General features: G+C 40.3%; 1 protein-coding gene across 18 annotated transcripts in view; it reads right to left on the bottom strand.

Moving 5' to 3' along the window:
* PRRC2C (proline rich coiled-coil 2C) overlaps positions 1-16001 on the bottom strand; it is a 62641-nt gene that overhangs the window by 20955 nt on the left and 25685 nt on the right. For 13 of the 18 annotated variants that reach the window (XM_015869646.2, XM_015869644.2, XM_015869639.2 and 10 more), the window contains 10 exons: positions 15356-15602; positions 14072-14285; positions 10938-13301; positions 10152-10241; positions 9578-9783; positions 9055-9209; positions 8470-8803; positions 7891-7976; positions 6961-7149; positions 4299-4550 (listed from right to left, as the gene is read on the bottom strand). In XM_015869646.2, the coding sequence (XP_015725132.1) occupies positions 4299-4550; positions 6961-7149; positions 7891-7976; positions 8470-8803; positions 9055-9209; positions 9578-9783; positions 10152-10241; positions 10938-13301; positions 14072-14285; positions 15356-15602 (4137 nt within the window). The remainder of the gene's footprint in view (positions 1-4298; positions 4551-6960; positions 7150-7890; positions 7977-8469; positions 8804-9054; positions 9210-9577; positions 9784-10151; positions 10242-10937; positions 13302-14071; positions 14286-15355; positions 15603-16001) is intronic. The other 5 variants (XM_015869645.2, XM_032446335.1, XM_015869651.2 and 2 more) reach the window with 2 other exon arrangements.

Below are 16001 nucleotides of genomic sequence, written 5' to 3'. Positions count from 1 at the left end.
GATGTCACATTTGGACGTTAAACACACGGAACTGTGGTGGTGTAGGCACTCATTGGTTACCCAAGATGCTTTAAATGTTTGCAGGCACTTTTAGTCCAATTCATTTAAAAAGTAATAATGCATTAGCTGAAATCTTTCTGTAGCTTTACACAAACAGGAATGTCTTGGGTAAATCTGAAACAAGCAAGGCCTTCCAGTTAAAAAAATAAGAGAACCCAGGGTGCAATTTAACAGAGCAATTTTCCTAAAGCCCTGTCTCAAACCCTAAGACAGTACCTCTGGACAGTTACAATTTGCCTCCCAATTTCCGCACTGGGCAGTGACATCAAGAAAGAAAAGGGGTGAAAGCACAAGACTACCCCAAGGCTTTCCTTGCAGCTTATTTATCCTCACAGTTAGGTAAGCCATACTGTGCTCCATGAATCAAGCTCACTTTCATGGACTTAACTGTAGCCAGTGACTACTGCAGCTGTAGGTCTAAAATCCCTGCATGTAATTGCTGGCACTGCCAGCTCCCTACAGAATGATCTACAATGAACACAGAGGACAGCAGCATCTCTCTGAACCAAAATTTAGCACTGTTCTTAGTCTTTGTCACTAGATATTTTAACCAGAGTATTCCAGGCAAACAAGCGTTAAAATAAATATTTTAAGACTATCAGATAAATGGTGTGACCATATACACCTGAATCAGCCGAGATTCATTAATTCACCAGCAAATGCTGAAAGCCCAGAATAAACTCCATCATTTTTGCAGAGCCAAGAAGTATCTGAAGCATAAATTACCTGTTGACAAGCTTTTGGATGTGCCAACACAATGCCTCCGAAGGCACCAAGGAGATTATACTTGTTTAACTCAACCACACTCAAACAGCATGATGATAAACTATGAATAAGTTTATTGAATTCACTGCTCAAGTCTATAACAGTGTCTCCTAAAATATTAACTGAAGCATTAAGATACTAATCAACAAGTAACAAAGAGCCATCCTTAAGGATAAGCTTATTGCGATAAAAGACCAGAACAAAGAGTCCAACTATAAGGGCAAGAATGTGCACACTTATGCATTTACGATGAAGACAGAAAGAAGCTGCTTCACCATGTAGTTATTCTCACTCGTTGACTTGGTGGGATATAAGTTCCAGATCTCACATAATCTTAGGTGGGCTATAGGTTATATATGTAGAAAAAAGCAAGCACACAAAGCTGCTTTGATCATGAGATCCTTCTAAGGAAGTGTAACTGAATGGCTTCTTGTTTTTTAAAGATCCTTTATCATAGGAAGTTATAAAGTAACATTATCAAAATGCCTTCAAGGCTTAGACCCAATCTTACATGTTCTCCACACTACAGTTCGTCACAAAATAAATTAAATCAAATAAGTTATGTGCTAAACATGCACAGAAGACAATGCATTAACAGCACTGCAGATATTATGGCTTGGTTAAACATCACCTTCCATTTACTGATAGAAAAAAAGTCTAGGAGTCTTTTATATATAGATACCACTCATAGATACCTTTGTAGCTCAATTAAAGTGAATCTTCAGAACAACTGTTTTACTGAATAAACCAAACACTTTACTATAAACTAATAACTAATAATAGCATCAGCAGTAAGTTCTAAAGTTATATATAGGGTACTTATATCTGAACAGAAAACAGGTTAACTTTTTACAACTGTTTAATTTGCTCAAAAGAGCTCCCAAAACCTGAAGTGACTTTACGAACAGAAGGATACAGCACACCTCAGAGCTGACCTAGCTACAAGGGAGTGAGGGCCTACAATTAATTAAGGTGTTGAACACGTGATTTATTCCTGAGATGTGGAATTAATTCAAACCAGAGCGCTTGTCAAATACTGAACCCTTTCAGAAATCAGTTCTATATAAAAGTATGTCTCCTTTTTGACTTCACCTCTGCAACATACAGCTTTTATCAAGCACTCATCCAAAACTGTTGCCACTTCCACTACGTACTGATCATTCCTGCAATTAGAAAGCTTCAGATCTTTACCTGGAGATGTTCAAATGGAAGAAAGCTGAAGACATCCTACCTGGCTCAGAGACCTACGCAAGAAATTGCATTCACTCCAGAAATACTACAAAACCCAAGAGAAGCAGCTGAAAATGCTTCAGAGCATCACGCTGATACGTTCCTGATAAACAGCTCATAATGAGCGAAGACAATGTTACACAAACAGGAAAAAGCAGCTGTAATGTTAACCAGTACAGAAACTCCAAGACTGGGGACATTTAAAGACACTAATCATCAGTTATTTAAATCAGTATTTAAAGACACTTAAAAAGTACCAAGACTGGTTTATTTCTGTGAAATCCAGATGAAGCTTACCTTCCCTAATAGACCTGCACGTTCAATTTCCATAGAAGTTTCCATATAAAATATGGCCATTTGTTTCCTAGAAAACCTACTACTGATGCCCATGGAACTCTACATGACAAAAGGAATTCAAAGGCAAATCTAGAACCGCTGAAATAGGTGTTTTGAGGGCTATTTATATCAAATATTAAATGCTCCTAAAAGAAACCACTTCAAGCAATGAAGAAACTGTTGGAAATTGGCATGTCCAGCAGAAACTTTCAGTTTTCCTTTCAATTTGCTCTTCCCTTCAGAAGACAGAGGTTTGACACTTCAGTACTGTGGTAGTTCAAAGAATACTGACAATCTGCTTTTAACTAGGGCCAGAAAGGCACAAAATACAGACTTCCAAAACACAGACTTCCCTTTTGAAGATCTCATTCTTTCAGAACACGTGTATAGAGAGGACATGGTACCGATTTACTTCACCAGAGCCACCAGCAAGTCAGTCTAGTAATCAAAGATGTTTACTCTAAAGGGTTAGAAAAGGAGCTTCCTCGAGTGCTAGTCAAATAAGTTTGAGAGATGGTGAGAAAGAACACAGCACACAAAGAACAACCTCCTTAGCATAGAACAGTTTGATGTTTATGGTTCTGCACCTCTGCGTAAAAAAGAGGAACACTTCATCCAGTTCTGGTGTCAACACAAACCATTCACATCTACTACACAATACAAAAACTGCTAGGAAGGATGAGAAATCCCAGTTCTGAATTTTCACACGTTTGTCATTCCACTTAAAAATCAAGTTTGCAGCTGATAGCTGGGAACCGTCTGTCCCTTAACATTTGCTCTGGAACAAGATTTCATCACAACAGCATCTTCTGCTTGACAAATGCCTGCTAGGACTGCCCCCCCACCCCCAACAGCAGGCTTAAACACTGGAACTGATCTGCATTTCAGATTCTTCAACTATTAGTGAAACTCCTGCAGAGAAATGGTTTTCCTAAGAGGCATCAGAATGTTTCTTCTTAAGATTAGGAAAACAGAATGAGACAGCATGCAACAAACTTGAGTCTAAACTCACAAAACTGCTTTGCAAACTTCCCTATTACTAAAGCAGGCATAACTACTGAACTAGCACCTACTGAATCCTGTGAGGCTTCTCTCCATTTAAGAACACTCATAGTTCTTGCTTCAGACATGTAACTGACAGAAGAGAAGACAGCTCCTACATGGGCCATTACACAAACAGAAGAGTCAGTCCATAGATGTTTTTCAACAATTCAGTGCTTCCAGTGCATAACAACCAAGAACTGAGCTACAAAACAGCGAAGGCTGACAGTTAGTCACCACCTCAGTGGAAGTCAGGGGAGCTCCATGCTGACAACTGCGATGAGTCCTGAATTCTTCAAGTGGATGTACCTTGACTATATCCCAAACCTGACAGACAGAACCTTTAGCTAAACTGACCAAGCCTTATCCAATGTTTTAGCATTTTCCTAGTTTACAGATTGATTTCCCTCCTCCAGCCCCCCCCACAGAACTCTTAACTCACAGCTTCAGGACATCCACGCTCTCAAACAACCACTGAGCACATTTCTTTTATGTAGCTTTCTGCTGAAAGTCAAGGTCTCATCTTACATACACCACAAACACACTCAAGATAAGAGTTCACGCAATCTGTATCAGGCTTTAGTGCCACTCTCCACAGAAGGTAAGACTCTGGATAGTTTTCCTCCTAAGGCAGTGGAAGACTTTACAAGTCTTCAAGCTGACCTCTGCAAGGATTGTGACAGCACACCTCCATACCACTTCCAGAGAACTATTTAAGTTCAAGCAGTAACTATCTGTTTCAGATCTGATAATCAGTAAGCTCTGCTGTCGAGATAACTACCATCAGCAGGCAACCAAACGTTAATTACATCAATGTTCTATTATTTTACATATAGTGCTCTATAATATTTCAACATTTTTCTTACCTTTGTGCTTGTTCCGAACTCTGGAGCAGACACAGATATCATTGTTCCTATTTCCGTACTCAGTTCACTTGTTGCTTTGGTTTCCTTTACAGTGACAGGCTCTGGACTTCTCACAGAAGTGGGAGACGACTTCTCCTGTCCCTCAGGCTCTCCCTGTTGGGCATCTTTCACCTTTCTGTTCTTTAAAGAACGCTCTTTCCCAATAGGACCGGGTTTATACTCTTTGTTTTCTACTGGACTCAAGTCTGGAAGCTAAGTTAGTGTTAACTTGTCAGTTGTCTTTCCCCCACAGGTTGCCCATAAAACAATATTTTAACATGCTTAGAACAAATCTGTTTAAATCTAACAAAGCCTTTCTCAAAACTAAACATTCTCTAATATATAAATCAATCGAGACTAAATTAGTGGCAAGTATTCAAAATGCATCCAGTCTGGACTTTAAGAATGTAAGCACTGTTGTCAAGCGAGACATACTATATAAAATTCAATTAAAATAAGACCTAATTCTGATTTTAGAGTTCCAGGAGACCAGGAAACTAGAAAAGGACTCCCTTCATTTGTTGATATCTCAGTGTTGGCAGCATTTTTTCTAGTGACTGAGCACAAAAGGGATATCCAGGAAAAAAAAAACAAAAAGAACCCTACTCACATTCATGCACTGCCTTATACTGTAGAGACTAGAACTGGAGTAGCTGCTGTAATTCAGTAGTTCCTTTTTGTACAACTGAATTAAAGAAGGAAGGGCCTCAGGGAACATGAATGTTCTGTTTAAAGAAGCATATCCTTCCTGGCTCAGCCCACCTTACTACAGAGCAGCACAAAAATTCTTTAAAGGCAGTCTCTGAAAATCTATTGCTTAAGCTTTGATAGTAGAAAACCAGAAGCCGATGGTATGTCTCTATAAACACAAACCATCTGTTTCACAAATAGATGAAGACCCCTTATAACAGAATGCCTGTGGGGAGGGCTGGAGTTTTCCCAGTGTCTACTCAAGAGGCCAGTATAGACTGGAAAACGTCTCGAAAGGGAAAGATGAAAGCACCTTGCAATTGAGTGCCTAAGCTCTGCAATGCAGCAAACAGGATCATCAAGCCCACCTTAAATACATTTTCTTCTAACAATTAACAGAAGCTATTCCTCCAGACAATTTAAGGTCACACTCTGAGAGGTAAATGGCTTTGTTTAAAATACAGTCCTCTCATGTTGCCTGCAGACATTGCACAAGCTAATATCTAGGCTTCATAGTGCATACCGTCATGGTGGGGGGTGTGTGGGATTATTTTTCCCTCCACTTTTCCTTCTCCATCAGGAGGGTTAAAGGATTGCAACCCTTGTTCAGAAAAGCTCAAAGTGGTCATCTTCAATGAGTTTACCATTTAGTCGCACATGTCCTTCAACAAAACCTTCAGGAATCTTAACAGTTATAGCCAAGCAGGAAAAAGAAAAGAAACCTCTACTGTAAAACAGACCATTTTAGGAGTTTAGTATCGAGGTGATTTCATGGGGGCACTTCTAGGCATGACACTGGTTTCTGAACATGCTGTGTTACTACAACTCACCAGCATGATTAGTTACTGTACATTTCTCTGATGTAAGAGTTTTATACTTTGCAATGAAAACCATCAGCTGCAGCAGAGCCAATGAATGCCTCAATAAATTCACTCTGCGTATAACTGCAATTTCAGATTCCAAGGGTTTACTGGGAAAAAAAAAAGAAAGCACCTGTCTTGTAGAAAGACAAAAAGGGCTTTAAGTATGTCAGGACCACTGCCAAATCTCAGACAAGAGAGACTGAGTTAACTGGTTTAGTAACTTATGAGCAAAGCATATTTGTCAGAGCTACCTCTTCCTTCAAGTAAGGAGCTGGTGCTGAGTGCCAGCAATGCAGAAATAAGTACACACTGAAGGAGAAAACAACAGGAAAGCAAGTTTCATTAACCTGAAAGATCACTAAGTGTAATCTGAATGATGGGAGGAAGTGTTACTCCTTGTGAGTGGTAACAATGAAAATACAAACTGATAACGGTTAACTGGAACCCCTAAATCTCCTGAGAAGAATGAGAAACATATTTTAATTGTTATTACCTACTCGCTCTTCCCAGATGAATTACAAAAGATAACTATCTAGATGTCTGTGCTTTTAAGACTTCTTATCAGTGGACTCTAACATTCTCCCCTTTCCTCCAAACACTTCTTTCCCTGCAACTTTGTATGACTTGATAATCCTAGGTACAAAACTGCAAGGCACCAGGTGTCAATGGCTGCAGATGGTGGTGTGGGAGAGAAAGGCAGACATGGTGGCAGAAGAACTGAAATTGGAGATATGAGGCATATAGATCTATAGATATAGATATATAGCCTGCCTCAAGATGAGCTGAGCAACATAAGCACTGGTGTACACCAAAAATTAAAAACAAAATCACCCTACAAAATCCATACTCCTCCATACTCTGTTGCATTAGGATGCTGTGTACTTACACTTCTTTAAGTGAATCCCCATTTTCTCTCCAAGAACCACGTATTATTTTACAAAATACAAATATGGAATGCAATTTTTATAGGCCTAGTCCTATTTAAATTAGCATTCTAGTTTTCAGTCAATTATTTCCAACTTCTTTTTGACTGAATGTGCTTTTTAAGTTTAAAAGGTACGATGTTTTACCTTTTGTGCTTTGATGGGTCCAGCCCGAGGCTGTTTCTGTCTTTGCTCTTTTGGTTCTGGTAGCTTGTCAGTCGACTTCTCAGAAAGTACAGGGCCAACTTCATTATCACTACCACTGGAAGCAGGAGCTCCAAACTGAATAGTTTCTATACCAAGCTCGACTCCACCTTCTTGCCCAGGCTTTGTTCCCTATTTAAAAAGCAAGCATTTAACACATTTCAAAAGACACATACTCAGTACATTGCCATCAGATTATAAGAGCATAAAGTACACTGAAACTTGAACACTATAAGCACACTTCTACCTTCTGCCAGCAAAAGCCTTATTTGTGATTGCAACAAATTTGCAAGTAGTAAACAACATATGAAAGTATCCTATTTTCTCCTCAGCTTCCTACCATCTATAAGAGCTCAAGGGGGACAGAAGTAAAAGTAGTGAAGAAATACATAAATGAGATCATGAAAAAGATGTGGTACTGAAAAGGGAAGAGAAATACAATATAAAAACATCTAGATTTGAGTTCATGTTATTTCCCTGAAACTTCAAAATTAGCATTCAAGAAAAATAACTAAAGACTAAAAAAGATTTACAGAACTCCTTATGCCATCTGAAATGGTGTCGTAAGAGAAGGCATCTTGTTTCTGTCTGCATTGCTAAGCTGGACACAAGCATTCACAAACTAGGCAAAAAACCATATAATGAACAGCAGTTATCAATAAAAATCTGTGAAATCTGAAATTTGATTCACAGAGAACAGAGTTCCTCTGTTTTGCAGTTAATAAGAGTATTAGCCTGTGCCTTTCTGTACTACCTCCCTACTTCATGAAGTTCTGCACACACCAGTTTTTATGTATGGCCACATCTGAATAATCAGACCCAATCTTCACACAATAAACAATTTGAGTAAGCTGTTTTTCCCTTCATCCTCACCTCTGGAGATGTAGCTGATCCAAAAGATGTCAAAGGTTTGTTCCAAGCACTCACTGAAGGTGGCTGAGGTGGACTAATAGGTCCCACTGACGAGTAAGAAAAGAGTTAATACCAAAACACCACCAAAAAAACTAAGTTGCTAAATGTATTTGACTAAGGTTACCAACTGACTGAGGAAAATCAGACCACAGATGTGTTGATTAATTCACGTTCTGGTTCAGAAGTTATTATTTATTATATGACATTATTCATATTTAGCTGTTTTTAAGAGGGTTTATCATCACATTTGGAAACTCAACCAAACCCAACAAGACAGATTTCTAAAGAGAGTGATATCCTTTTTTTTTTTTTTTTTTTTTTGTAAATAGAGTATGGCAACAACAAAAAAAATTGAGTAACATCACACTGCAAAAAGTCTTTTGAAGGAATATTCATAGGTTAACATATTACAGTGTTGCCCTCAAACCCCTGTGCAAAATACACTTGCACATGTAAACATAAGAGCTGACAACCAGTGCTCTCTAACTACAATACTTGCCCCTCCCAACACAAAAAAAGAATCCAGAAGACACTACTTACACTTTTTGGAGATGTCATTCAGAACTGCTGTAGGAGGCACCTTGTTTTCCCATAGTTCAGTTCCTAGACCATTGTGAGCCTGGGTGTTCTGCAAGACTTTGCCCGACACCGTGAACTCTGTGCTGGCTGTCGCCACTCCTGCAGCCTGATTTTGAGGCTGAACAGAAGCTGGTGGCTGACCTGGAGTCTGTGTTGTACATGGAGTCTGTGCCTGAGCTTGTGCCTGCTGTGCAGCTGCAGCTGCTGCCTGTTGCTGCTGCTTTTTGGCAAATCTGGGTGGGAGTTTGGAATTTTGACCTCGACCTTTTTCACTTGATCCTTTCTTGGTCCAAACCTGCAAGTGGAAGCCAATTTTCACTCTTGCAGCTGACAGGATTCAGTACTTACCACTTGGACTAAGATGTCCAAGTGAAAATTAGTTTAATTTACTAATTCTGAACTCAAAATTAATACAACTATCTAGTCACATTTAAGAGGTGAAAATATAGCTTTTTGAAATGAAGATACTGCACATCTCATGACATTCCCAGTATTACAAGGAGCTCTTCCCCACCACAAACGCCTGACACAAATGCAGTCTTGTACCTGCACTGTTTGTTCCTCCTTCTTTCTGCGCTCTTCATCTTGCAAGCGTTTCTGCTGTTTCTTAGACACCACTTCAGTGAAACCATCATCATTCAAGTTAGACTGGGAGTCTTCAACTACTGTGACTTCAGGGTGATCATCAATGATCACAACACCTATTGTAAGAGGAAAGATACAGATGCTGCTGTTTTAACAGCTTCAGATGCAGCGCACAATAAAATTCATTAAGAACAAACTGCTTTAGGTAGAAGCAGTTTCCCAATAAGAAGATACAGATGATGGCCTTGATAAAAGCTAAGACTTTGCTTGCTAAGTGCATTGCAGGTGAACTAGAACTGAAAACTTAGTATGTGAAAAAATTAATTAAACATGACAAAAGCAGCAATACGGAAATATACATTTATTCAACATAGATTTTAAAAAAAATCATCATCTTTTTTACGTTTTCAAACATCTAGCAATACATCCAGCAAAGCTGCAGAGTTACAAATTTTTGTTAGCACGGTATCTTATCAACACATACTTGCATAATTATTAAGATCAAATTGGGACAAAGCGTCCACTTTTTCCTTAGGCTTCTTTGGACCTGCTTTAGGTTCCTCTCTCTTTTTGCCACTTGCATCCTTGGTGCTCTTCTGTCCTGCTGCATTAACACCTTCTTCCTGATGCAAAGAGTTATTGTTGCTGGGATCAACACCAGGCACGCTTGCTGTCTGTTCTTCAAATGGCCTATATTAGAAAAAAAAGTTATATTAAGGAAATTAATTAACATTAACAGAGCATAGGAAGGAAGGAACTAACTAAATGCAAATCGTATTATAGGACTGAGAGCATTTAATGTGCAACTTCTTGGTAGGCTCCAGACATTTACTTTCAGCTCCTCAGTGAGCAGAAACTAAACAGAAAAAGCTGTTTTGGTGACATATCCAATGCACTGCTGTCAGAAGTAATCACAAAGAGAAAAAAAGTGCACGATTTTCTGTCTCACTCTATGTAGTTAAGACACAGCAAAACTCAGCAGGTCTGCAGTTCAAAACTCTAGTAAAGCCTTCTGCAGAGAAACAAACAAACAAGCACACACAGAAATGGAAGCTTACAGTACGAAATGTTTCACAGGCTCCCTTGCCAGAAGCTCTCTGCAGCCATCAGAGTCAGAGACTTGAAACATTCTGGCTTTGCTGTGGAACCTGGAAAACCCAGCCTTTGTTTCAAAATCATATTTAACTGACTTATCAAAGAAAGCCTTAGTATTTTTAATTCAGAGATTAGAGCACTTAATTTAAGTTTTTAAGTCCAAGCAAAATGTGAACTCAATACACAACCACCTACAAGAACAAGAGAGGTAGGAAATCAAGAAGAAATGGTTTGCCCTGCTTCCTGCCTATTAGACTAGTAAGCACCGCGGCTACAAAACAGTGGGATAACAGTAACACTATGATAATTATCAAGTTCTAATAAAATTTAACATATAGAGAAGAAAAATTTATTCTCAATGGCAAGCATGTCTCAGCATGCTTTTCTGTTAGATGAGTGGCCAAATGAAACACAGCTATCTATGTATTACACTGCAAAAGCACCCACATTAACCCTTCAGCTTGCATCCAGATCTTAGGAAACATAACTGAGAAAATTCATCACTTTTCTTTTGAAATCAGGCTAATTAACACTGTGCATCCAATGTAAGACACTATGCACTTCAGTCAATTTTCTGGATTACACACACAAACCAAAAAAACAGAAAACACAGAGATACTGGTGCACGTATCTCTGCATTTGTCTATCAGTCACTACAAATCTAAAACAATTATTAATGACTCCAAACCACAAAAAGGATGACTCGTGACCATATCTATGCCTGCTTCCTAACTGAAGCTGGTACTCACCCTCTTTTTCCACTTCTGGGTGGAGGACCGCTCCGCCTGTCACTCCTGGGCCCTGAGAAGGTCCTTCCTGGTTTAGCTGGCCCACTGTTACCACGTCTGTTTTGACGGTCTATTCCAGGCCGCTGGCTAGAAAAACTTCTCTTAGCTATTTCCCTTTTTGGAGCTCCAGTGTTTTCTCCTGCTTTTGCAGCCACCTGTGCTGCTATATCTGCTGTTTTCTTCTCATCCCTCTCACGCCTTTCATTAAAATCGCTGCTCTCAGAGGCCGTTTCCCACTCCTCATTTGCCTGGTCTGAAGAATTCTGATTAGACAAATCTGGTGTCTTACTTCCTGAAACATCCAGAGCTGTGTTGGAGGGCTCAGGAACTGCATTAGTGACCGCAGCAGTAGTTGATGAGCTGGTTACTGCCTCATTTATCTTTGATGCAGCCTCTCTCTCTTTTAGGCGCCTGAAGCGCGGTGGCTTATCTTGCCTTGGAGGCCGAGCAGGCCGTTGTCTTCGTGGTCTCTCTCTAGTTGGATCAAACTTCCTCTCAAATTTTGGAGGTCTTTTATCAACTGGCATAGGACCATAATGCTCATTTCTCCGTGGAGGCTCCCCATCTTCTGGCTTAATGATCTCTGTTTGCCTGGGGTTCCACTGATTGTCTCTGTAGGCTGGTCTCCTTATTGTGGATGGTCGTGGAGGACGCCCACCAGGATCTCTTCCACCACGTCTATACATTCCCCCTCTGCCTCGTCTAGAAGGTTCTCCTTTAGGAAGAAACCCTGGTTTAGGTTTATTCTCATCATCTCTTACATATGTTTTTTCCAGAGATCTATTGTCCACTCTGATATTGTTTTCAGGTTTGAATGACAGCGGCTTTGTGGGCTTCTTGCTGTCAGCTCTCTCTTCTCTTTTTGGGTGTTTGCCTTTAATGAGACTGTCTTTGTCTGAAAGCAGAGTGTCGCTTGCACTTTCATGGACTTCACTGTCAGAATCAGTCTCTGAACCATGCTGACGCCGTCGTTTTGGAATCACTTCAAAGTCTGAACTCTCGCTGCGAGTTTCACTCTCTTCTCTTTGTCTAACCGGCCCAGACGGCACATGGTCTGTTCTAGGCTTAGTATCTCTGTAGTGTGGATACTCCCTATTATGGCCTCTACTGCCCCGACCACGTCCTCCATAAGAACCCCTGTAGCTACGACCTCTAGAATAATACTCCCCACGACCTCTGCCTCTGTAGCCCTGATCTGGGAACCAGTCTCTGTCCCTAGCCTCTTTCCAGTAAGTCCTAGGTGGTAAGCCAGGCTCTCTTTTTACTGGTCTGGTTTCTAAGCGTGGTTTCTCTACAACTTCCTTGTTAACTACCTTCTCTGCCTGCTTTTCTTCCTTCACCGTGGTAACCGGCTGCTGTGCTTGTGGCTGCTGCTGTGCTGCAGGCTGAGTCAGTGGTTGCTGCAGTACCGCAGGGGGAAGCTGTGGAACAGCAGGCTGTGCAGGTGGTAGCTGCTGCGATACTGGAGGAGTGGGTGGCTGAACTGGAACTTTAGCTGCAGCCTCAGCCTGAGTGCTCTCAGAGACTGCTGGTGTTGGAGCAGCATCTTGGACTATCTTCTTAGCCAAAGGAGCACCGCTAGAGGTGGATGTCTCTGGCTCAGTCTGAGGCACTGGCACTTGAGGTGCTTCCTTTTTGTCGCTTTTCTCAGACTTGCTTGGTTTTTCACTAGCTATCTTTTCTCCTTCCTTCTCCTTCCTCTGTTCGCGCTCTTCTCTCTGTTCACGCTCCTCTTTCATATCTCTAAGCACAGGTTTTTTAATAGGACCTGATCTTCTTATTGGTCTGTCACTGCCTTCCTCTCTCCTGCCGTAACCTGGCCTAGGACCCCATCTTGTTTCAGACTTAGGTTTAAATGTTTTCTCAAGTTTAGGTCCTTCAGATGTTCTATTATTGATCAAAACTTCTTTTTTTGGCTTAATTTCAATTCTCTCAATTGTCTCCTTTGATTCAACAGGCCTGCTACTTATTTTAGGGATATTTGCTGTTGTCTCATTCCTCTGCTCTTCCGATTTGAGAGAATGACTTGAGCCATGAGAAATGCTTCTCTTTAATGAAGAGTGACTTTCCCCCACAGGCATGAGTTCTTCTGCAGAGCTGCGTGAAACACTCTCATCAATTCCTTCAAAATTAACTTTAGTGTTAGATATGTCAGTTTGGAGAGGCTGGGCATCTTCCAAAGGCCTGCTTGGAAACTTTTGTACTTCCATCTCTCCTGGTTCTCTGAAAAAGTCTGTCTTTGGATGAGAGTCCAGCTGGTTGTGTTCTACAGGATAAGCTGCACTGGGAACAGCAACTCGTTCTTGCTCCAAGTGTGCCTCAGATCTAAGAAACAACGATTAAGAACATTAGGGTGGGATAAAATTCTCATTCATAAATATTTACCCAAATGATTTTGTTTGTATGGGATCTCTGTCAGATCCAGGAAAAAACTATCAATTTTCACAGTGCCTGACAGTTATATAGAGATCCATTTTATGCCACTTTGGTTAAAAATTCAGTGTCGAATGTACAGTTGATTTTAGGAATCCATTAACATTAATGGCTACATATGTATTTTAAATGGAACCTTCAGGTTAGCAGGCTGTCAAGCAAGTATTACACAGATCAATGCTAGAGGAAAAAAGAAACTTTAAGGTACTTTAAAGATGTCCGAGGCAACTGTCTTAGTTCAAGTCATTTGCACTTAACACGTCACTCTTGAAACAGATGTACACTAGGCAGAAGCTCACTAATATGGGGAAGATGGTGAGAGACAAAGGACAGGACACAACACTGCAGTAGCATTCTACAGAACTGGAAATTCATAACACTATCACAATCACCATTCATCAAACCAGGCTAAGGATCCTAAACAATGGGTAAATTGTTCTCCTGTGCCCTACTATGCAGCAGGCATGTCTTGCTTATACAACAGTGCCAAGCACATTCCCTTTAGCCACAACTCCTTTTAACATTTTGTGTGAAAAGCAGCATTAACCTGGTTTGAATTTGCGGTTTAAACCATGTTTTACAGCACAATTTACACAGCTAAATGTGTAAGCAGGCATGGCTCAGCAGCAACAGACCAGAAAGAATATGTAACTCAGGCTTACCTCAAATTGTCAGGCTCTTCTAACACTTTGGGAGGAGAACTGGCTTGCTGAGGCTCTGCATGGGGGTATGGATCTGACCCCCACATTATGCGGGGCTCTGACAAAGGAACAGCATGCTCTCTTGCTGAGCGAGCTATATGTTCAAATGAATCTGAACTAGTCGCTGATCCTTCCAGCTGGTCTCTTCTCATTAGTGGTTTGGGAGGCATAATTCCTGTTACAAGTTTAAGTTGAACAGCTGAATTAGCAAAGAGATTTAGCTCATGACATACAAAGTATAACACGAGGTCCCGAAAAGCCCTATTCTCTGTCCTCCTGCTTTTCCTCTGTACCTTCTCTTACTGAACCTAATGTCTCTTCACTGTCAACCGACCCCAGAATGATTAAGACACATCCACCACCCTTTATACCAACAACAGCAAAAGCTATCCATTTCCACCATAACAGAAAGAACCAGGCCTGTAGACCTGTAAACGTGAGAATAAAGATACTGCTCTAAGATATGAATGGCGAAAGGCAAGATGAATGTATACAGATGGTTTTTAGCACTCTTATTAAGACTTTAGGTCCTATTTTGTTAACGTTCTAATAGCAGTGTCATGGTTTTCATCATTTTTTTGCACAGGTTACCATTTTTTACATTCAATCTCTATGTTCCTCTCAAGAGATGCATTCTCTTGTGCCCTGCTCCTTCTGACTCCGTGGTCTCTCCACTACATTATCTGCCAGTCCAGCCCTATTTATGCGCATTAGCTTTCCTAATCTCAAATCAGATAGCCATTCCAAAAGTTTAAAAGGACTTTTTAGTGCCAAGAATTTGGAAAAAGGAATTCAGCAAGACTCCAGGAGTGCTAGCACGTAAGATAAAAATAACAAATCCTCATTTTTTATTTAAAATAACTGAAGCAATACCAAAAGCTAACATATAATGAATGATGAACTGCAAATACCCAGTTTTTATAGCATAGCATTCTAACTCATGCCAATTATAACCATAAGCAAGTAGGGCTTATATTGACATTTTGAATACAGCCCTGCTGTTAGTAACTTGCTTGTGATACAAGAGAAAGCTGATTTTACTACGTAGTCAATATATTGAGACTGTCATGTATCAGTATATCTCACAGTATCATTACTATTTACTTAACCCCAAATGATACTTTAAAATGATACCTAAAATAACCCAACAACTAAAACTCATTTACTATATATAATGTGGTTAAGAAAACACATTTATTTTAAACCAAAGAAAGTTCAGCAGTTGTAAGAGTTGCAAGATTTTACCTGGATGAATAGGAGGCATATCCATTGCAGGCCTTCCTGACATCATTCGTGGGTCCATGTAAGACTGCATCATAAGCCACCGTGGATCAAAACCCATTGAAGCCAAATGCTGTGGATGTGGTTGCATTGGTTGGTAAAGCGGTCTGTGCTGGGGAGGAGGGACAGGGCCACTAGAAGGCTGTGAGGGAGCAGACTGCGGAATTACACCTTGCTGCTGTTGCTGCCACTGCTGCTGTTTCATTTGCTCCTGCGTAATAGAAAAAAGCATTATAGGACATTACGTTAAGATGAAGACTTGAGCAGAATTAAATCAACAAGAATTGCAGTCACCTCTGTGATACTAAACATTCTGAAAATAAATCATAAATCAAAATGAACGAGGAGAAAAGGGGGAGGTGTCAGGAGAAGACTGTACAATTTAGAATAGCTAAAGTTTGGCTAGTGTTCAAGCTGACATACAGAACAATCTATACTTTGTTCATGCTGTAAATCACCAGTGCTCTTCAGACCTTAGGAACTGGATGGAAAATATATCTGTGACTCCTTGGCCTTTAATGTAAAGCTGCAGAAACAACAATCATCTGACTGCACAAGTATCCACAGGGTAATGCTCCACTTCTGGTAACCAATGCCAAAAGCAGACAGT

This window comes from Coturnix japonica, chromosome 8 (assembly GCF_001577835.2).
Source record: "Coturnix japonica isolate 7356 chromosome 8, Coturnix japonica 2.1, whole genome shotgun sequence".
In the NCBI taxonomy this organism is placed as follows: domain Eukaryota; kingdom Metazoa; phylum Chordata; class Aves; order Galliformes; family Phasianidae; genus Coturnix; species Coturnix japonica.
This window is presented reverse-complemented; position numbering and strand designations above follow the sequence as displayed.